This window comes from Bolinopsis microptera, chromosome 4 (assembly GCF_026151205.1).
Source record: "Bolinopsis microptera isolate Bmic1 chromosome 4, MBARI_Bmic_1.0, whole genome shotgun sequence".
In the NCBI taxonomy this organism is placed as follows: domain Eukaryota; kingdom Metazoa; phylum Ctenophora; class Tentaculata; order Lobata; family Bolinopsidae; genus Bolinopsis; species Bolinopsis microptera.
In genome coordinates, this window is record NC_087075.1 from 10595346 (window position 1) to 10617873 (window position 22528).

Genomic DNA, 22528 nt, shown 5'->3' on the forward strand with positions numbered 1-22528 from the left:
CGCCGCTTTCTTCACGATGGCACGTGCTACGAAGTAGCGCGCGCCGGGCCAGACCATTAACAATGCTCAAGATAACTATACTAGTGAAACTTAGTGAAACGACATTGACAATTGAGGTCACGAGTCACGACGTGACACAACCACGTCGTGATATACAATATAACCATTATGACACCCTGCTGTAGCTTGAAATTTTTCCCCAGGCGCCTGGAACAATCGTGTCCCATTAAACCGCCCTTTTAAATGGTATGGCCATTAAAATGCCACAGAAACAAAATAAAGAAACTTTTTAAAACTTTGTGAATAACATTTTCCAGGGGATCATTGGACACAAACGGGGGGGTACCAATCGCATAAATGGCATACGTTTTTTGGCATAAATGGAAATTGTTATTGGCCAATTCTCCATTTATGCCATGAATTTAGGTCTTCATATTTGACTTTAAATTCGCAAATTATTATTAGTACTTGAATAAGAGACATGTTTTATGCTTTATACCGCTTGGAATGATCGTTAAAGATTCATATGACAAATAAAGAAAATAGAAATGTATTATATCAAAAATGGCATAAATGGCATACGTTTTATGGCATAAATGGAAATTTTTATTGGCCAATTCTCCATTATGCCATTTATGCCATTGGTACCCCCCCACACAAACATATATTTCACATCAACTTAGTGCAAGAAAATGTATTTCATAAAGTTATTACAAAGCACATTGTAATTTTATGGAGATCTTGAAAATGAAGGAAAACCCCTTAATCTTTAAAAAACATGATATGTATTAAGTTAACGGCTAGTTCCTCAAATTTTCTCGTTCTTGTTCTCTACCAATTCAAAGTTCTGAGACCGTAAAGGCACTCAGAGCATGTTTTCTTGTACCCCGCCGTTTGAAGGGGAGGAGGTTTTGGAAAGAGTGAGAGCGTCATGGGAGTTTGATCGTGAATTGGAGTCTGAATACCTGGATGAAAATTAATGTTAGCTTTTTAATTTCGTCTGTTTGCAGTTTTAGGTTACCAATTGCAAATTTGCAATAGAAGTTGTATGTTAGAACTTGAACTACGTTTAACAAGAAGAAAACACTACCATTCCAGTGGCTTATCATTTAACATACGTTTGGTCCGGAAAGGGTATTGCCTGATGATCCAAATCGAATTATGGCTAAACTTGGCAAGAGGCCATAAAAGAACCGAGAATGTACTAATATGGAGCAAAACAACCAACGCGGAACGCCGTATGCATAAAACCGTACGTGCCCTGTTGCTAGCGGCAGCGCTTTAGTCATCGATTTGTTTTCGCGCGCAACGTGACTAATAAATTTAACATGGACCGTCCCAGCAGGACTACCCAAGTTGTTGTTGTGTCTGTAAGATTACTGAATATTGAACAAGCTTATTAGATTGAACTGTTTTCTCACCTCCGAGAGAGTGGAATACCACCCACATGAGATCTGGATTGACACCAACTAACGCACGATACAGGTATAGTGCGTATCTCTGCATTTCGTTCGGCATATCTCTGAAATTAGTAGATAATGTTAGTTAAGTACTTTGTTCAAAACCGACTGGTATAAACGCCCGAACAAGCGTATTTTACTGAAGATTGATGTCCCGCAGGGGACAAAAAACATTAAAACCGTGTAGTATTTGTCATCAGTGTTCATTACGATCTCTACCAACGAAGCACACATTTGCTAAGCAAACTTCAGTGGTTCATGCTCAATAAATATTTGTACATACTTGTGAAGGTATTTGTAGCTGGCACCAATAATTCTATACAAGTCCCGGTCGTGGAATTTGAGGTATGTTGTTAAAACTGCCAACGTTTTCAGAACGCGCTGTTGAACTTTGAATTGCACTGATCTTGGGGTTAACAGCACCTGAAAACGAGAAACATGTTTTACAGAAAACCATACAAATATTTAAGGTATTTAAAAATCAGCTGACTACATTTCAGCGTTTTAGGACGAGAATGTGAACTGTAGAAGAATGTACAAACCTCTGATTTTGTTTCTTGGGCATGTTTTATTGTCATTCGTTTGAGTTCCTCGAATGATATGGGCTTTTTTAAAGGGGGGATTTCTTTGGGCTTTGGTATCACTATTACTTTATCTGAGCAGAATGTTAGTAAAATGTGTGGTATTGTAATTTCAGAGTAGATCATAGAATTGACATCATGAAAAGCGTAATCTTATAGAACTTAAAAGTCAACTTCGTTTTAAAAATATTAAAGAACCATTAAATATATACACATGTTTGAAAGAGAAGTTTCTAAAAATACCTGGTTCGAGTGAACTGAGGAGGCTAGGAAGGAGGTCTTTAGAGACTCTTTGTTTGATGAAGGAGCCGGATACTTTAGCTATAGTTTGTAACACTTTCAGTGCTTCCAACTTCACGTGAAAGTCCTAGGAGTGGCAACGTATTGGAATGCAGAAAATAAAAGAAAACAGAAATATCTCCACTCACATCTAGAGAAAACCCGACAATAGTAATTTACAAATAGTTGGTAAAACAAGTGAAGAAAATGAGTATTGAGTAGTTGGCAGAAAATATAAATTACTCAAACTCCAGTTCCGAAAACAATAAAAATAACTCACGTAGTCACTGAGAAGCCGTTTTTCCAGGTGCCACCACACCTTATGCACCAGTGGCAATAACTCGTCTTCAGTTTTTGAGAGGATGCGCAGTGCCGTGCATATAGTCTGGAGGAGGGATACTCGGCAGTCTGCTTGGGTGCAGGTCAGGTTTTGTATTGCAACCTGGGAGGAGTGTATTGTTAGATTTGGGCAATAATCATGATGTAAGAGTGGTATATTATCACTCATATGGCTTACTCCTGGATAAGAATGGAAAGTACTGGCTTTTTGAGGTAAACAAGTATAAGTGAAAAGAAATTATACAGAAAACTACGGAGTAAATTATTAACGTTTAGTATTTCATATATTCAACTTAATAACAAATAAAAGGTCGTGAAAAGAAGAGTGTTAGAAAAAGGAAAGAGTGGGATCGGAGGAAAGTATCTAACCTCTGTTATAGTTTTACAAGTTCTCAAATGAAGTGGTAACTTCTTCTCATCGTCTTCTTCACCTTCTCCAGTAAAAACGTTCTGTTCGTCTTCGTTCTGATGATGTAATTAAACAATCAATTAACGAACAAGTTAATAATTGGGACTTACATTAAGATTATTTAAGCATTTATTTACATTAAATAACAAATTATTTAAGTATTTACTTACATTTAGATTGAAGTACTGAACAAAAGCCTTGTTGAACTCGTTAGGAGTTAGTGTGTCCAATTGAACTCTGATATCATCTCGCAGCAAACCCAGCTCTTTTATACTAAACATATTTCATTAATTATGTGATTAGTTATATGATTTAATTATGTGATTAGTTATATGATTTAATTATGTGATTAGTGAACTGCTGAAAACTTTATATTTAATTCATTCATTTGGGAAGAAAATTAACATTGTCTGGGGCATGATATTATCTGGATACTTTCAAGATAATATCTAGATATTCTGTAGAAAACTGACTTGTAGTGTTTAGACAGTATGTAGATACTATCTAGAATCTAGATAGTATCTACATAATATGGACTGTCTAGGTAGTATCTAGATATAAACTTACCTGTAGAGTTCATCTTTAGTGTACTCCACGTCAGGAAACCAGTCCTCTAATTTCAACATGAAGATTTTCAGCAGTTTGAACAGTGGTATCGTGTGTTCGTCTCTCTGTAAAATTATTCATGATTAACTAGCTAATTATTTATAATTAACTAGCTAATTAAAAGAAAAAATTTCAACTATGCGACTTATCTATATAATTATATTTTAACTTTTTAAACTTGACGAAATCCCCCCGGCAAATCGACCAAAAAATGACCCTCTGTTGACACCAATTTCGGCTCGCAAATGGAGTTGAAACCTCGCCATTTTTAGCAGGGTTGTAAAAAAGGATAGGAATAGGATATAACATTCTTAGAATTTTGATTTAGGCTTTAATAACGTCATACGTCATAACTCATAACTAGCTCACATTTACGCTCACGATATCACTATTCATAACTTTAGTTGTGATTGATATTTTTCGATGCGGTAGAAAGTATCGTTTAGGAAATACTTAAATGAAACCTTTATCGTTATCGGCAAATAAAAATCCATTCAATTTATATTACGGAGCTAGATCATAGATAGATAGATGATGACAAGAAACTATAACATAAACAATTTTACATTTCATTGAATAAAGCATTCAGCTAGCGGGTGTACAGGTTTGAGGAAGCCTATGAGCTAGGTAGGCAGATAACTCAGTGTTTTCCATATTATAAGGCACACCATGACCACTCATACTCGAAAAAAGCTTGAAAATCGTACAAGAAAAATGTATGGTCAGGAACAGGTTGTAATAATACGGAATATTGGAACTGTCCCTTTGATCAATTATCAATACGAACAAAAAGGTAGATTGATAACAGCGTCAATATGAGGTTACATATCACATACCTTACTCGGGATTATTATGACCGGGATAAAGTGGCGGGTTTAGGGTAATTTCGCCATATTTTTCCCGAACCACATTTTCACCGGTCGTTAATAAACCCGCCGTCTCAGCTTATATTCACTAAAGAAGACTATTGGGACACTTGTTGTAGGTTTTTCGACTTCATTTGGCTAAAATTGCAAAAAATTCACCTTTTTGCCCAATTCTTGTCATATATCCTTATTGTCAAAGTTGATTTAAATAGGCAAATTTTTAATTTCTTAGGTATTGACTATCTAGTCTCTACATAATGAAATAGGACTCAAAGTAAAAGTAACAGCTAAATTAAAACTTGAATTAACTAAAACTGTCAATAACATGAATCAGTTTCATCAGTAATTTATTCATAATTCTAAACAATGTGAACGATGCATTCTTTCGAAGATGCATTCTTTCGCTTCTAATGTTAAAAATTATTTTCCATCTAGTTTGATTAACCACGAGTCATTATTTCTGTCTACTTTCAACAATTATTGATAATTCGACTTGTTTCACAAGTTTTAGCAATGCGAAAATTTCTAAACTTGCATATCTCTAATAAGGAAATTTACATCTGAGACAACATTTTTGAATCTAAAATTGAAAGGTTGGACACCGGTAAAATGGCGACCGGGAAAATGTGGTGGGTTTTGAGCAATTTATTTTAACCGGTCGTTAATAAACCCGTCGTAATAATCCCGAGTAAGGTAGCTAATTATACATGATCAATGATCATAGATTTTAAAATGAGCTATAAAAATTGGACGGAATAAGCTGATGTAGTACAGACAAATTTCCTCAAAATCCAACATTTCCTCGCAGATTATCCGACAATCTGGCGCCTTTCTGAGTGTCCAATCCCATGCTACATAACGGGGGGGGGGGGGGGGGGGGGGGGGGGGGGGGGGGGGGGGGGCGGGGGGATCAGGTACTAAGTTCTGTACGTTAGCGTCGGCTAAGTGGAATTTTGGAATTTTGTCAAAAGACCCACCCACCCCCCTTCGCGGCTTTTGCCGGCTTTTGTGGTACTAACTGTTGAGAAATCACGGTACTAGCTGTGTCTTGGTATATAAAATAAGATACCACCCATAAATTGCTTTAAACAGATCAGGTACTAAGTTCTGTACGTGACATCGGCTAAGTGGAATTTTGGAATTTTGTCAAAAGACCCACCCACCCCCTTCGCGGCTTTTGCCGGCTTTTGTGGTACTAACTGTTGAGAAATCACGGTACTAGCTGTGTCTTGGTATATAAAATAAGATACCACCCATAAATTGCTTTAAACAGCTCATTAAACATTGGGAAATGGGCAAATTATACCCACTATTTAGTAGGGGTTTTGTTTTCAATGTAGTCGAATTAGATAATAGAGATAGATTTTTGGGGTTGTACTAACTATTTTTCTGGGAAATGAACCATGTACTAACTCTGTTTTTGAATGAAAATATGAGTTATGACCCACCCACCCAACGTCACGTACGGTACTATGTGTATGACCCCCCCCCCCCCCCCCCCCCCCCCCCCGTACGGCATACATAACATGAAGACTTTGTTGTAACATGAAAAGCATTAATAAGAACTAATCTATATATTTTGTAATGCTTTTAAGTCTATTTAAGAATTCGCATTTCGCTGCAAAAAACAGGCACCTCCTTGCAATGCTTCAATGACGTTTGTTCATTGTGTTCATTCTAAACGCCGCAAGTGTTATAAATATCATTCATTTGTGACAAATTGACTCAAGCTGCTTTTTTTTATTTATAACTCTAAAATCTAAAATGATCTAAGGATCTCTTAGCGTGTATTCGAGGAAAAGCCCTTCTTCGTGGAAAAATCTTTTGTTAATATTTATAATATATATTCGGCTCGACCAACACTTTAAGTCATTTCTGAGTGGTTTTGATTTTAGTGAATCAAATTTTCCAATCAAGACCAAGATATCTTTCTATTCTTGACATTATTTTGAATATTATTGGTTTTACTTTAGATTTCAATTAATGTTTGCTGCCTTTATTTAGTCCAGGATATCTGTATTCGCAAAAAACATCTTGAGTTTACAGTTTACAGTATATATCAGAACTAATTCATCAAAATTTGCAACTAGAAGCGTTTGAACTGTGAATGGACTGTCCTTAAGTTTATCAGTTTAACAGATTACTTATATCTGCAGCTAAGTTCACGGTAGAGGGGGAGTATGTTGGTCATTAGAGTAGTTGTGATAATCTCCACAGTTTTTGCAGAATTAAATCTCACCCAGCCCTACAACGCTGTATCCACGAAGCCGATAAGCCCCAAAGTTGCCAACCACACTGTAAACTCTGTTCTCTGCTATGAAACTCATCCATGTTCTAGGAGTGGATCTTGTTTCTTTGCTTTGGAACAAACGATTGCTATTTTTTCTGTGGGGAGCGTAAGTGCTTGCAAGATGTACTGTTGGTACCACAAAAACTGTGCTACGTTTGTCTTCCAATCTCAAACATCAACTTGCAGCCTCTATTCCGGATTCCCATGGGATTCATTCCAAGAAGATGCATACGATTTCCCTGTCGTTGGAGACATCAATTGCTTGAAGAATTTTGAGCGAAGTCCTTCAGTACCATGTAGAACAATTGGAAGTATCTCAGAGGTAAGTCAGGGTGTCTTGATCAAGGATGTTCGGAGCACACTGTGTCTAGGATTCGGGAAGCTGAAGGATTTGAAGTGGAAGGATTGCGCATATGCTACTCCGTGGAAAATTGAGATGCGGCCGTCGCCGCCTAATAAAACTCTCAGATTCAAAATTCTCCAAGCAGATTCTCTAAACCTCTGCGTTGCAGCCACAATTGCAATGGACGGCGAAAACCGCATGAAGTTGATTTCTGTAGTTTCCTGTGAAGACGGCAATGAAAATCAGCTCTTTCAAATCAACAGTGGAACAATTCATGCGCTAGCAAACATGGCGGATATGGAAGAAAGTGACAACGCCTGCTTCTTTTCAATAACACACGTCGGTTGGCTCCTTTATCCAGAGTCTTCCCACGCGGATGTCTCTTTAGGTACTGTGAGTATCTTGAAGCGGGAGGAGCACCTGTCTCTATGCCAACGAAACAAGTTAAAGGCAGCTCACTCTGAAGTACAAGGTGACACTCCCTTCTTCTTGCCCGGACAAACCATACTTACCACCTGTACTCCTGGGTATGGTGTCAGGAAGAACAGGTCCAGTGTCACCTGTAGAAACGAGGACACTCGCCCTGACAAGTGTGTGAGACAGGAGGTAGAGACAAGACAGTGCCAAGTGAAAACTCCACTCATCGTTATGTTGGTTAGTGCCAATATAGGACAAGGCTTTCTTGTCAGCTTGTTCATTGCATGGATTTTAGCGTTGTCGTCAAAGATACGTGCATTAAGGGCTGGCCGAGGCTTTGTTGAGGAAGATAAAATCATTTCTAACGATGTCAAAGTGTCAATCGTGAATTCTGAATAGAGAAAAAAACTCTGCTGGAAAAAAATGTTGCTGTTTTGAAAAGGTTCCGGACTTCAAGATCCCATCGATGCTAAAGATTAGCTCTACATCACACAATTTTGGCAGAATATGTCCAATCTAGGAATCTAGTCAGGCTTACACGTGACCAAGTTCGTGAGATCAATGACAAGAACCCATTTTAAATGTATTTAAAATAGTTGTATATGAAAAAATATACAAACGTGTTCGTTTCTCGTGTGTTCGACAAAGTTCTCTACTAACAAATAGGAGCTTTTTATAAGCGTTAAAAAGTAAACGACGTTATTGTCCAACTGAAAGTTGCATATCCCTGATGATTGTTCACACATGCACATGAACCTTTTAGTTGGACAAAAACGTCGTTGACTTTGTAACGCTTATAAAAAATATATGTATTTCATTTTTTTGTTTGTGTTGTGCAAAATTTCTTTGTGAAGAATATTTCTACCAAGAACACTGAGTTCTACTGATATTTACTGAAAGACCCACAACTAATTTAATAATGCTGCGGTTCAAATAAACTCAGTGGATTTCAATGTTTTATATTAATACACTTAACGTTAATGTTTAGAGAAAAGTTATTTTCTATGGTAATTACCATTGACGAATTTTTGTTAAATTCATGTTGCTGTAATTTGTCTGTTTGAAAGTTATAAATAAAATGAATACTATTCTCAGTGTAAAACTAAGATAAATAAATAACGAATAAATAAATAATAAGTAAATAATAAGTAAAATAACATTATAAACAGTAAATGGTACCTGGTGTACAGCTATACAAGCTGTTATTTCATGTAAGCAGTCCTGAAGAGGTGGGAGAGCTTCTTTTGAGGAATGTTTTATCAGAACCTGGAACAAAATGGCTTGAGAAATTTTAATACTTTCAACACGACTATATTGTAACAAATAAAATTTGAGAATATGAGTATGAAGTAGAAATGCCGATAAGTTATTCAGCTATTTATTTCCATTATAATCTGTCTTCACTAAGTCTATTCAGAAACAATCAGAAATTTGAATGAAAGAAACATCAAATCATGAGACTCAATAATAATACACGACTCAATCAGCTTTAGAAAACTGTCTGTTATAACAGATAGTCATTAAGTCATAGACATAAAACTATAAATAGTTTTATGTTAAGCTTTTAGTTTATAATACATTATTCAGTTTTAAATATCTTAAACTTGGTAAATCAATATAGTGACAACACCTCAAACTGAGACACAGTATATAATACTATACTCAATAAACCTAAACACGATTATGTCTATTCTATAAATAATTAACAGTTTGGCGCAATACAAGCGTATCTATAAAATATTACAAGCGAAGATAAGCGTATCTATAAAATAAGCGTATCTATAAAAGATTACAAGTGAAGAAATACCTGTAGAACTCTAGTTGTACTTGGATAGAGATCAAGATATCTCATATTCAAGCACGCCGTGTTAATAACGTAGTCAGCGTTTTGTTTCAAGAAGAAACCAATGTTCGGACTGTTGAACTCACGACATAGACCCTGCAAAGTTATTTCTTTGAGACTTTGAATATTTTTAACACGGACCAAATGAGTTGCTGTTCAAGGCAAGTATGATTGAGTCGTTGCCAATATGTTTTGGGATGGCCCAAACATCAGTGCAAATTAATTAATGAAAAAATGTAAAATTCTTAATCAAAATAACGTTAAATTATGGGTTTAAAGACAGTGGTTGTTTGTTAGAATCAGTACCTGAACAGTAACGAAAGCAGCCTCGCTAACAAGCGGAGTGGTTGAGCCCAGTTTGTTGAGTACTGGGTACAGAGCTCTGATCAGATCTCTGTGTGCGTATTTTCCTAACAGATTTCAACATTTCAATTTATGTTAATCAAACATCCAATCATCCCTCCAATGAGCTATCATTACAATTTTACAAGAGTTAATAATATTGTAATCATGTAGTTGTTCTATTTACCTAGGACTCTAAAGCATCCCCTCATACAGTACAGCATTAAACTGTGCAGCAACTTCTCTTGTCTGATTTCTTTTACAGATCTGTTAGGTTCCTATTAACAATGCTTTGGTTAGATCATGATAACTATGGTTAGAATTTGTTAAATTTCTTAAGAAATTAGGAAATCGAATTTATGTCGTTTTAATTTTTTAAAGCAATAAGATGAGCATAAATTTAGAGCAATTTATTCTTGTAAGTTTAATTTATCAATTATCAAAAATTTAAATTGTTTAACTTATTAATTATATTGTTTAACTTATTAATATTGTTTAACTTATTAATATTGTTTAACTTATTAATATTGTTTAACTTATTAATATTGTTTAACTTATTAATATCTCTCAAATTTTGGGGATTTTGCCCCGAAAGGAACAAGACGTGGAAAGCACTTGCTGTAGTCGCTGTGATCAGGGTGACTTTTTGGTTTAGCAGGCGGATTTCTTTTCAATTGCACTTCCTCAATGATAGAGCATAGCAAGTGTATCGTATTTACTTTTATAGTACGTAAATTAATTAATAAAGTATCAGGTTATTGTCTCACCTGAGAATCATTGAAAAGAGGACTGTCCAGTAAAGTATGAAGAACTTCCTCTGCCGTGTCTATAACCAGCGGCTCTGCGTTCACTTTAGCTGGGCAAATTAGGGGTATTTGATATTTCAAGATCTCACCCACAATTATATATATAATAATAAAAATAATAAAATTTGGTAGCTTAAACACAAACTCTAAGCCCAGTGGATAAACCACAAATTATTATATTATTATATATATGTATTATGTATATAATCGTCTGAGCGCTTTATATATAATACTAGCAGGAACCCGTATAATTTTGGGCTGTAAAACTCCTATTTCTTGGCCAATTTTTTATTTTTTCATGCTGATTTGGAGGCCATTAAAGCATTTGACCCAGTGAAAAAGTTTCAGTAGTATATCTTTTACGGTTTTTGCGGAAAGTCGCGTTAAAGTTGATGCCGTGGTGTCAGTAAAATGGTACGGATCCATCCATATAGTAAGATAGTAAGATAGTAAGATATACTTCTATATTTTGTTGTCGAAAGGTTGCTTTTTAATTAACCAACTAATTACTTAGCTAATATACAGATATATTACCAGTAGGACAGAGCGACTTGGCACGCTGGGACACGTGACCCTTAGCTCCCCACAACAGATCTGATACTATTATAAGGGATTGTACCTTCCGTCCTTTTGACTTTAGGAACTTCTCCTGTGGACAGAATAAGTTGTTACCGTGTACTACAACTTTTCACTGCTTTTCACTACTTTTCATTACCTACTTTCACTATTTGTTCTACTTATGAGTTATGACTCCGTCATCTAAATCATTCTATTCAGAAAACTTAAGGTAAAATTCATTTAGAAACATCTACCGATTTCAATTTGCCCGCTGTCCAGCATATTTTATACAAATAGAGAGAACTTCTAACCATGAAAGAATTGACGAGAGCATCTATGTTGCCAAGGTATCCCATAACGTTAACAATATCTAGAATCAAGTTGAGCAGGCCCTTGTTCTCTACATTTTGAAATCTGATCTCCTTGAACGCAAATATCGTTCGTGTGGATTTCTTTAGGTCTGCTTTTATTGTGTCTTTACAGCTGAGAACAGACATGTTACTTATCACAAGCTTCCGAAAGCAGAAGTAACTAGAAAATGGAAACGTTTGTAATGTCTAAAAAAATGATCATATTATTCAAACAGCCAATGATTAAAACTTGACGTTACAAAGAACTTAAATGAGGACAGAAAAACCGTCACAAAATCTCACTTGGTATCAGAGATACTGACGGCACTGTATTCCGGATACAGTACAGACAGGTCTTCTATCCGTATCTCTTGTGGGTCTATCTCCAACATCTTCATAAACATCTACAGGGAAAATGTAATCATAATTTAATGGGAATATAGTCTTACTTGAACCGGAATAAAGTCACACTTTAGCGGAATTAAAGTCACACTTTAGCGGTTTTGAAAGTTAGTCTTTATTGAAAGAACTTCAAATCAGATCTGACCATGTGATCATGATCGACTGACATCTCTAACGTTAATAATGGAAAAATAAAACGAACCTGTTCAATATAAATCCAATGGGACTCTGAGTTAAGGACCACGTGAACATTTTCACCAAGAAGACACACCAGATTTCTGAGTTGCTTCAGGACAATCATTTTATCTTCACATGACGCAAGCACTATCGTCGGTAATTTCAGAGTAATATCCTGGTATTAAGTTGAAATTATAAATCAAATAACGTTCCTTTGTCTTGAGTTTAGTAATGTCTGGAATTCCTTAAATAAAAATGCAGAAAGTCGATTATCCGTTATAGTTAAATTAATAATGATTACTTTCGGTGAGAAAAGCTGGCTTTCTAAAAAGCCAGCTGATATTAGTAACTCTGTACATTTTCCTGCTTAACTCAGTAGTTACCTGAAGTGCATCTGTTACTATGGAAACCAGTGTCAATCCATTATCTTTAGACACTATTGTCAGACCTTCTTTTGCTATCTCACTCACCTGATAGCGATGAGACATTTTTAGATACAACAAATCAAAACCAACTAATAAATTTGGTAGTTACCAGCTGTTATTGCTAGTTATAGTAGTATGATTCCTTCATTCAAATCAGGAAGCAGAGATCTTGCTTCGTGCGAAATATTACGATATATTAACATATTACGCACGTGCCACAGTATAAGTTTAGGATGATTGTTCTGGAACTGCTCTTTTACTTTGGAATGTTGATAATTTGATGACATTCAAATATTATAATAAAATATAAATAAATTTAGAACATGTCCTAACCCAGGATACATAACTTGAAGACTTTGTGGTAACTTAACGTATGAAAAGCATTAATATGATAGTTAAAAACAACGCCCAAGTCACATTTTTTCCCTAAAACAAATAAATAACGTCAAACTTTGACATGCGAAGACATTCAAATGGGTAAAATTTATAGGTTATTAATTGTCTAACACTGCCACATACCTAATAACTTATAAATTTTATAGCCACAATTTATTTTCGACAACTTTTGTGCGAATACTTTCAGTTGTTAAGCCACCTGGCTAATCTAAATAACAACCAAATTCCTGTTTAGACCCTGTAAACCCCTTTTTAGCTAGAAACTTCCCGTCAGTAGACAGCATATAGAATTGTACCCACTACCTCTGAAAGGTAGGTCCGGAATCTAGTCATTTTGTAATGGATCTAATATAATATACGTAGATATTATCTTGAACTATGTTCCCTTTCTCTTGAATTATAATTTAAACTTTAATAAATAATAAATAAATAAATTCTAACATTTATTACACGCTTCGACATTAAAATATACCCAACAAAGATGTACATTAAAGTCATTCAAGCGAGACTTAGTGTTGAAATAGCAAGATTATGGACTTTTTAAACAGTTCAGATTTTATGAACAAATATTTGTATGAAGTTACCAAAATTATGCACTTTCATATCAGTTCAGACATTATGGACAAATATTAGAAATATTATCAAAAGCTAGTTGGAAATAAAACGTCTTTAGGGCATTTTTAAAACATTCTACAGATGATAATGATCTCACTGAGTAGGGTAGTTCATTCCAAATTTTTGGTCCACAAAACATAAATGCAGCATCTGTTCGTCTGAAATGAGGAGCAGGAGGAACTTTCAACAAATAAAAGTCATCATCTAGTCTGGAACTTCGTCTTCGTACTTCCCTTAGATTGACGTGTCCTTGTAAGTACTGAGGGGCTATGTTATTAAGACACTTGAAGACCAGAAGTGATATTTTGAACTTAATTCTGAACCGAACAGGCAGAAAGTGGAGCTTTTTGAGGTAAGGCATGATAGGTTCACGTATCTTTTTTCCGTAAAGACCAAAGATAAATCTAGCAGCATTGTTCTGTATCTTTTGTAGCTTATGGAGATTCTTTTCTGTTATACCATAATAGACTGAGTTGCAGTAGTCTATGAAACAGAGGATATTGGAGTGAACTAACTGAACTTTTTAATCATAATCCTAAGTATTCTTTTTTCTAGCACAACCAGAACTGCTATAATACTACTATAATACTACTATAAATTTACTACTATAATACTACTTAAGTACTATACTAGCCCCTCCCCCTTGGATGATTACGTAATATGTGAACGACCCCTAATTTCCCGTAATCACCAGGCCATATTCATTGTCTGATTCTTGAGTTAAGCGCACGCCGCACGGGCGTGCACTTCTATTTTATGTAATTTTGTGTCCGTTACCAATAGTTTTAGGATGGTTTTACAACTGGATAATTTTTTTGTTTCTAAGATAATAATAAATATATAATTATATACGCACAGATTTACATTTTTTTTCTCTCGAAAAAAATTGATCTCTAATGATTTAAAGAAATGCGGCAGCCTTTTGATTTTGTTTTGTTTGACCAGCGATATTAGCTGATGGCTAAGCCTATAAGTTTGATTTTCCACGTTATCAACCTAAGATATGATGCATCTAATGGCAATTGTTTCACAATCAAACAGGCTTTATAGTTTAAATAAAGTAAAGATTCCGTATCTCCTTTCTTCTCATAACAAGAACAAAAGAAAATCGCGATTATTTAGGCCAAAAATCGCGTCGCCGCGACAAGCCAAACTAGGCGAAATCGCGGCGAAAATCTCGAAAATCGCGGCGAATTCGCAGAAATTTCCACGGTTCTTCAAGTTAACAAGTTGTTCTTAATCTTAGGCACGTGGTTCTGGAACAAGTAGTCCTCAGTGCTGCACGCCGCCGCCGCCGATGATTTTCCGGCCACGCCGCCGCCGTCGTTTTCAAACGGCGTACACTGCGTGAACCTGTTTATACGCCGAATGCGCCGTTTCGTAATTTTTTGCAAGAATTTTTTGAACGAAATCCAACATTTCAGACCATTTTCTATATAATTTCTACACGAGTGGATACTGTAGCAGGCATCGCTAATGTCGATATTTTCCCGTTGATCTACACATGTTTAAGCAATGCACTACTAAATTCAAAACTGTTACAAATTGCTCTCCACTTGGCATTATTCTAGAGGAAAATGTAATCTGCGAAATCACGTGACCTCACGCCGATTACGCATATTATCATTATGTTTGTAGAAATATTTCCTTTACCCTCATGAGTTGTTGTCTATAGTGTGTTCGCAAAAGTATGTTATAATATAGATTAATCGTCTTAACAATTGGTCAATGTTCTCATTGTTCCAAATCTCACTTAACACTTTAACAGATTAACTGCTAACTAACCTTATGCCTAACACATTTTACATCACATACGTAGTATGTTATTTCCTCATCTTTGCCTTTGTCCATATTCAAAAGAGGGCCTCATGCCTCTAGATATCGTTTTCTGAATGTTTGCAGTTTTACAAACATTAATTGGGGTGTCTAGTGGTTAACTTTATGTCTACTTATGGAAACTACTCTTCTTCATTATGTATGTTCATACATGTTTCATGCTACCCTGATTGTTATGAGCTTCTGAAGTCCGTACATACATTCGGAAGGCTGTGGATGTGATTGGTTCCATATACTTGGCACTCTGATTTAAAGGAAAATTCGTAATTTTTCCTGGAGAACTGATATGAAATAATCGCGATTTGTCGCGAGGATCTGAGAAAATCGCAATTTGTCGCTGCAAACGTCAAAAATCGCGATTCCGCACGTGCCACGATTTCCTTTTGTCCTTGTCTCATAAGCACATAAACAGATAATCACTAATCACACGGTATTGCGATACGCTCTCTCCCAATTTAGACAAAGAATAGTATATAAGAGCATATTATTTTAAAGTCGATTAACAAATATTATTTGAAAGTTTCTCAGACAAAACAACCTGGACTCGTATCAGTTATATGGAAGGGGAGATCTTGAAACATATAAACTGTGAGAGTATCACCTATATTAAATATTAATGCTTTTCAAACAAAGTTACAACGAATTATTCATGTAGTGCATCCTGGGTTTGGACAGGATATGCCCGTTTAAAATATTTCCATCAATAACAATACATAATTTATATATGTATGTTAAAAAAACTCCCCTTCCATTGCTGAACTTTTGGTCAAATATGTTACTAAAATAGTTCGACATCGATGCCCATGTTCATTTGACCAAATGTTGAGAAATAAATGAGCATGAGGTTGCCACCCCCCTCCTCCCATACTAGCTACTAAATCAATATCAAGAGCCAACCTATACGTGTGTGCTTCGAATATTCGAATAGACCTACTTATTAAGTCTTTTTGTTTGTCTAAATGTTCTTCGTGTGGAGCCTTTGTTTTTACCAGCCACCATATTATCACGAACAAAAACTGTGGCTAACATTATTTTCATAATAAACTTATTTTAGTTGTTTTATTATTCAAAAGGAAACGTGAGATACGTTTGTTTAAAAGTTTGAGTTCTCTTTTGCCTCAATAATTATTCCTCGAATATCGATGTCCCTAACAAAGCTAATCGATTCCCTTACTTGCTTAAATATTATCATGATTATATAAATAAATAAACGATTATTATAGTAAACGATTAATGATTATGACGAATTATCATTATAATAAATCATCATAATAAATGATTATAATAAATGATTATTATTAGGTGAACCGGGTTCATTTTATCTTTTTATTTATATTTGATTTTAATTTTATTAATATTTTTGGTTTAAAAAATGTTTGTCAGCAGTTACCTCTTCATCATCGTCGTCAAGAATGCAGAGCAACATTCCAATGATGTTATCCATGCAGAGGTGTAAAGGTCTCATACTATCTCGTATACAAGTACGGAGAAACTTGGCAACTGCTATCCTTACACACCCTCTATAAAATTAGAACAGTTACGTAAACTGTATGACGTATAACAAAATAAATCACCAAACATGACAGAAATTAGTGAATATCTATCAAATATTGGTCATTCAATTATCGTTCAATTATTGGTCATTTAAACTAACTTTTCTGATGATAGAGTTGATATCATTCTGTGAATGAGCGGCTGAACGTTAAGTACTGTTTTCCTCCACCACACTGCGTCCCTTTTAGCAAGTATAACGGCTGGGTCCTGGAGGAGGTATCTTATTGTAGACCAATAATTACAATAAGTGGTGTTACTTAAACTATTTAACAATTAGTGACTAATTGTTACATAGTTTAAGTGAGCTGTTAATGGTTATCATTAATTGTACTTAAACTTTAATTGAATCATAATAGTACGAGGACAATAAAGTCTGAAGCTAAATAATAGAGATTGTCTAAAAGAGTTACATGATTAGTTAAGTATGTTCATAATTTCATAATTAACTTATTAAGAAGTTTAGAAGACAAAATATTGCTGCAAATTTCTATTCTTAACTTGGTAAACTTTACTTTACTAATATTTCCACAAACCTTCCTAAAGTCGTCCACAGTAAATGGGCAGCTATCTATCTCCGGACTTAACAAACTCTGAAAGCTCTCCCCAATAGAGGTTTGGTAGTGTCGCTGGTTCAGAGTCAGAGAGATAAAGGTTTCAAGGCAGCCAACTGATCGAGCTTGCACTTCCGAGTACTGAGGTTAATCAGTCAATTAGTTAATCAGTCAATTAGTTAATTAAACAATTAGTTAGTTATATAATTAGGTAATGGGTTGGTTAATCTGAAGATGGCTAAGGTAACGTGGCACCATGTTGAGCCTTATACTGTCCCCGATAATTAGTGTTAGTTATCTTTGTGTTATTAAACAACCCTTTCTAGTTTCTACTATCTTTTAGCTTTGTTGAGGGTTATGGTTTGTGGTGTGAACGGTGTTGTTTCTTATCGATGATAGTTTATCAATGGTCTCTTCTATGAGGTGTAAAATTAACTAGTGTTAATGAGAGTGTTGGTCCCTATTGTCATTTGGCTAACCTTCTACAGCGAACCATTTACTTTCTACGGCTACAAGAATTCAATATAAGAATATAATTATAAGTTCGTAATCTTTATTTACTAAGGCTTGTAATTTGGAGTAATGGCGTTATCAGAGGTGGTGGTGCTATGCTGTTTTTTGTTTGTTTTTGCTTTACTGAGTCCATAAAACAAAAAACCAATAATTATACTAAATCTCGTACTCTCGTACTCTATCTGTTAACAGCTAGAACTACAATTAATGTACGGATTTTCCGACTTCCAATACCGTTACATATCATTAGGGTACGGCAATCTAATTATTTACTTTCGTAAGTCATGTTACAAGACCGCATGAGTTGTAGTGTGGTTAGTGGTATAAGAAATAATGCCACAAGGACAGAACGCATTTGAGTTTAGTATTCGCCGTGATACACGTTGTTTGATGTTTATTAATCAACGAATTGCCGACCTCCAATAGCGTATGTCAGAGCAGGACGCAGCAATTCAATTATTTATTTAAGATAATCATATACGATATACCGCATGAAGTATGGTATTGTGGCATAGGAAATTCAAATAATGCCACACGAACAGGACGCATTGAAGTGTGACAACCGTGGTGTTGTGCTTTCATGAGTGCCGTTGTTTATAATTAACCAGCAAACAATTATCGTATTTTTGGAATTGTTGTTATGAAGTTGGGGTTCATGTTTATTTCTAAGTTTATTGCAGCACTCCCACACGTTATATTACAATTGCTGGTAAGTTCACACAACAAACATATTAAATATTTATCATGTTGTAAACATTAGATGGTAGTTTAATAATTATTATTAGTTTGTGTCATTAACAATAGTGCTCTTATTGCTTGTCTCCATTTAAATTAGTTTTGTCATTGACCAGTTGACCTGCAGATAATATAATAACTTACTTTAATTTGTGACACTTTATTAACTTCTATAAGCAATGTTGAATATTTAACGAAGGGTTAATTGTTGTAACTGGTATTAGTCTACTTCACTTTTTTCTTTTATTTTTTCCCCAAGACAGCTGAGGTTTAAGTCTAGACTGTAACTAAAACTAAACTACCCACATCAATGATTTATCACATAATTAAAAATCTCTTAATACATGATAGTACGCTCTGGCGGCCAAATTCTGAAATTTGCCGGGCATTTTTCAGAATTTGGCCGCCAAATTTTTTTAAAGGCCTAACTCAAAATTCCATATTAAAACTTAAGGTCGAAATGCGATTCTACGTTGATTCTGAAAATTTCATGTAAAAATATTGAAACCCTATTGAGTTCTATTGTTTTGAACGAAATCAGTTTCGCAAATATCGCGAACTGAGATATGAGCGATTTTGTTCATTTTTAGCGATTAATTGAACACAGAATCCACAGTTAGGTAGATACTGAGCTGATAATCATAGAGAATGTGTAGTATAGGCTTACCTTCTAAATAAAGTTGGTTTCATTCAAAAATATTGATATTTGACCAATTTATGGGCCAAAATCGACAAAATTTGGTGCGTATGCCCAAATATGGGCATATGGTTTTTGGCTCATAACTCAGTCATTTTTTGTCCAATCTTGATGAAAATTCATATACGAGTTTAGGGGACCACTAGCTACAAGTAAAGCACCTAAAATCTGGGTTTTGGGCATGTTCGGGGTATTTGGCTAAATTGGGCCTAATCTGGACCAAATATGGGCGTGGCTGCCCCGCGGGCACCGTTTGGCTGTTGGGGTCCGGGACCCCCTCAAAAGTTCGGTCACCGGTCGTAGTTTGTTGGTCAACTGCTATCTCGAAACCAAGTTTCACAAAAAAATGAGGGTGAACCCCCCCCCCCCCCCCTTAAGTCTACTAATCTCCGTAAATTTAATCGATCAATTTTGAATTAGACCTAGGGTCAGAAAACTGATCCGGCCCCCAAGAGGGGTCAGATCATATCACTAATTAGTGACGTATAATTAGTGATGTGATCCATACATACATGAAGAGGTCTCCTCCTAGTCGTTGGAGTGGCCTGCATCACACACATCTCTTCTACGGCGTAACATGTTCCTCCATTCCACTCGCTTTAGAGCCAACTGTTTTACTGCATCTCTGCTGATGTTATCGACACCTGTAAATTCAGCCGCATCCTCGAGTACACAGGCCATCCAGCCTTTGCGGGGTCGTCCTCTCAGTCTCTTTCCATAGTTTGGTTTCCAATCCAGTAAGAAATTGGGGAAAGGCGTCTCTGGCATTCTGACAACATGTCCGTACCACCTTAGTCTAGCCGCACCGATGAAAGTTTCGATAGACTTAATTCCAGCACGCCTGAGAACTTCTTCATTGGAGACATGGAAGAACCACTTCATCTTCAAGATTCTTCTCAGGGAGGTCAGATGGAAGACCTCAAACCGTTTCATCTGCTTCTTTGTTGTGTTCCACACTTCAGCTCCATATAACAGAATAGTAATAACAGCAGCCTTGTAGATACCGATCTTGGTGGGCGTTCTTATAGTTCGACTGTTCCATATCTTCCAAAGCTGATGGAACGCACCATTAGCACGCTGGATCCTGATGTCACGGATTGAATATAATTGACACAGAAATGGGCTAGGTCTGGGGACTGGGGTAGAGTTCACATGTCAATTCAGTAAATCATAGCTGTACATTAAGAAGTAAACAGGATCTGACTGCTCGACTCGTAGATCACATAAGGGACGGAAACTCTTGCTAAAGGGGGGGTTCTCGTATCAAGGGATGTGAGACGTACTTGCCACCCGAGTGAATTGCCCAAAGCCCTCTGTTCAAGAATATTTTCGTGCTACAGGTTGTTACAGATTATCATCTGGATCGGCTTGCTGTTGGAAAGACTCCTTCCAAAAAGAAGAGGATTTCCAGCAGTATTCTGTACGACCTTTGTTCTTTCTACACGACATACCCAACAAAGATTGAGTACTTGTTCGCTGTTGCGAAATACTTTGGTAATAATATTGAGTAATTTGTTGTATTCTGAAGTATTATATCATTAATCGATTTAACATTTTAATAACATTTTATAACCAACCAATACATTGTCTCAATTTAAAACGTCATGTTCACTTCTTAATTTATAGCTTCTATGTACAGAATTGTCATATGAACTCTACCCCAGATCTAGCCCATTTCTAGCTCAATTATATTCAATCCATGGATCACATCACTAATTATTTAATTATACGACACAAGCTTCAAGCTTGCATGTTAATTACAAGTGATGACGTATATGGTGGTCATATCACTTCTGACCCAAGGTCTGGCAGCCAATTACGGCTAATTACATAATGTTTCGTTTTTCGCTCTCTTGAGTGGGTTGATCATGATAGATTACTGCAACTGTGGATGGGAGTCTCCACCCACTGTAAAAGGCTCTCATTTCATCCCCAGTGAATTGTTGGGACTAATTTGTGGCGAGATAGCTAAATGGTATAGCATCCGTGTGTTCATCTCGTCGGGAGGTCGTGGCTTCAATTGCTGCTCTCGAGTCTCGGCACATCTCCCCTGACTTTTCACGAAAACGTGCTACCTTACTGCCTAGAATTAGTCTCAGCGAGCTGCACAATTTAGACAACTGACCCAACCCCGATAATGGTTAGATTTAGTTTGCACCATTAATTTGGATGGAGCTGTATCCTTGGAGAATCATGGCATACTTTATTTTTTGGCATCTGCCCAGAGAAACCATTTAATCGAATTCCATACGCCAAGGTGTAGGATAAGCCAATAGTTCAATAATGTAGTGGTCATGAATATGGATTTATTTATTTATACTACTATTTATTTAATTATACTACTCAAGCTCATAAAGGCCAATAACACGGACAAACCGTTTAACCTTCGGCTTGAGATATTCTCGACGCCCCAAATTATCTAAATTATCCTAATTTCAATTAAAAATCCTCCCAAGGGCCAAGACTCCTTTGATCGCTGTTCTTCTGTATTTTCTCAGAATCACTCATAACTCCCCATTCACAATAATATTATGATTTCTTTCTACATGCTGAATGCTGATTTCAATTGTTCATTGTCCTGGAGATTAAATCTGCTCAATTATTTTGACACAACTAATGGGTCATGTGATGTAAGGTCAAGTTCTCGAAGAATATCGTGGTTGCATCTGCATGTCACGAACCGCACTGTACGTTACAGAGTCGATATCTTTCATATTGATAATATTGCTGTCAATCACTCGGTTGTCGCAGTTATCCTTTGAGATTTGAGCGCCTTCTGACGAATAGTCGCGTCAGATGGACTCAAACTACTAAGTATTTAAGTATAAGTGTCACTTAATAAAAACCATTTATTATTGTTGTTAATATTCCCAATGTTCACGTGAGGTCTAATATTCCCATTGTTCAAGTGCGGTTCAAATTCCCAATGGTCAAGTCAGACCGTTCAATACTCCCATTGTTTGAGTGAAATGCAATTTGTGTGTATTTGCAGCTGTTTTACTGTTTCACAATTAATTCTCGACCTTGACCGGTTTTTTCATTGACTGTTCTTATTCTACTACCAATGATGGAAGACGTTCTATTCAAAATGGCTAGAAATTATCCTTGGCCTTGGTTACGTCAACAATTTTCAACAGT

General features: G+C 35.9%; 1 protein-coding gene across 1 annotated transcript in view; it reads right to left on the minus strand.

The window, feature by feature from the left end:
- Positions 1-291: 291 nt before the first annotated feature.
- LOC134813923 (TELO2-interacting protein 1 homolog) overlaps positions 292-22528 on the minus strand; it is a 28567-nt gene continuing 6330 nt past the window's right edge. Inside the window, exons 6-27 of the mRNA XM_063821856.1 lie at positions 17428-17586; positions 16995-17101; positions 16731-16860; positions 12452-12538; positions 12094-12243; positions 11793-11893; positions 11451-11622; positions 11116-11230; positions 10543-10631; positions 9963-10053; positions 9740-9843; positions 9398-9529; positions 8770-8856; positions 3636-3739; positions 3239-3341; positions 3029-3124; positions 2601-2762; positions 2285-2408; positions 2003-2115; positions 1744-1883; positions 1422-1522; positions 292-965 (exon numbers count right to left, since the gene is read on the minus strand). Coding sequence (XP_063677926.1) covers positions 832-965; positions 1422-1522; positions 1744-1883; positions 2003-2115; positions 2285-2408; positions 2601-2762; positions 3029-3124; positions 3239-3341; positions 3636-3739; positions 8770-8856; positions 9398-9529; positions 9740-9843; positions 9963-10053; positions 10543-10631; positions 11116-11230; positions 11451-11622; positions 11793-11893; positions 12094-12243; positions 12452-12538; positions 16731-16860; positions 16995-17101; positions 17428-17586 — 2601 coding nt within the window. The 3' untranslated portion in view covers positions 292-831. The remainder of the gene's footprint in view (positions 966-1421; positions 1523-1743; positions 1884-2002; positions 2116-2284; positions 2409-2600; positions 2763-3028; positions 3125-3238; positions 3342-3635; positions 3740-8769; positions 8857-9397; positions 9530-9739; positions 9844-9962; positions 10054-10542; positions 10632-11115; positions 11231-11450; positions 11623-11792; positions 11894-12093; positions 12244-12451; positions 12539-16730; positions 16861-16994; positions 17102-17427; positions 17587-22528) is intronic.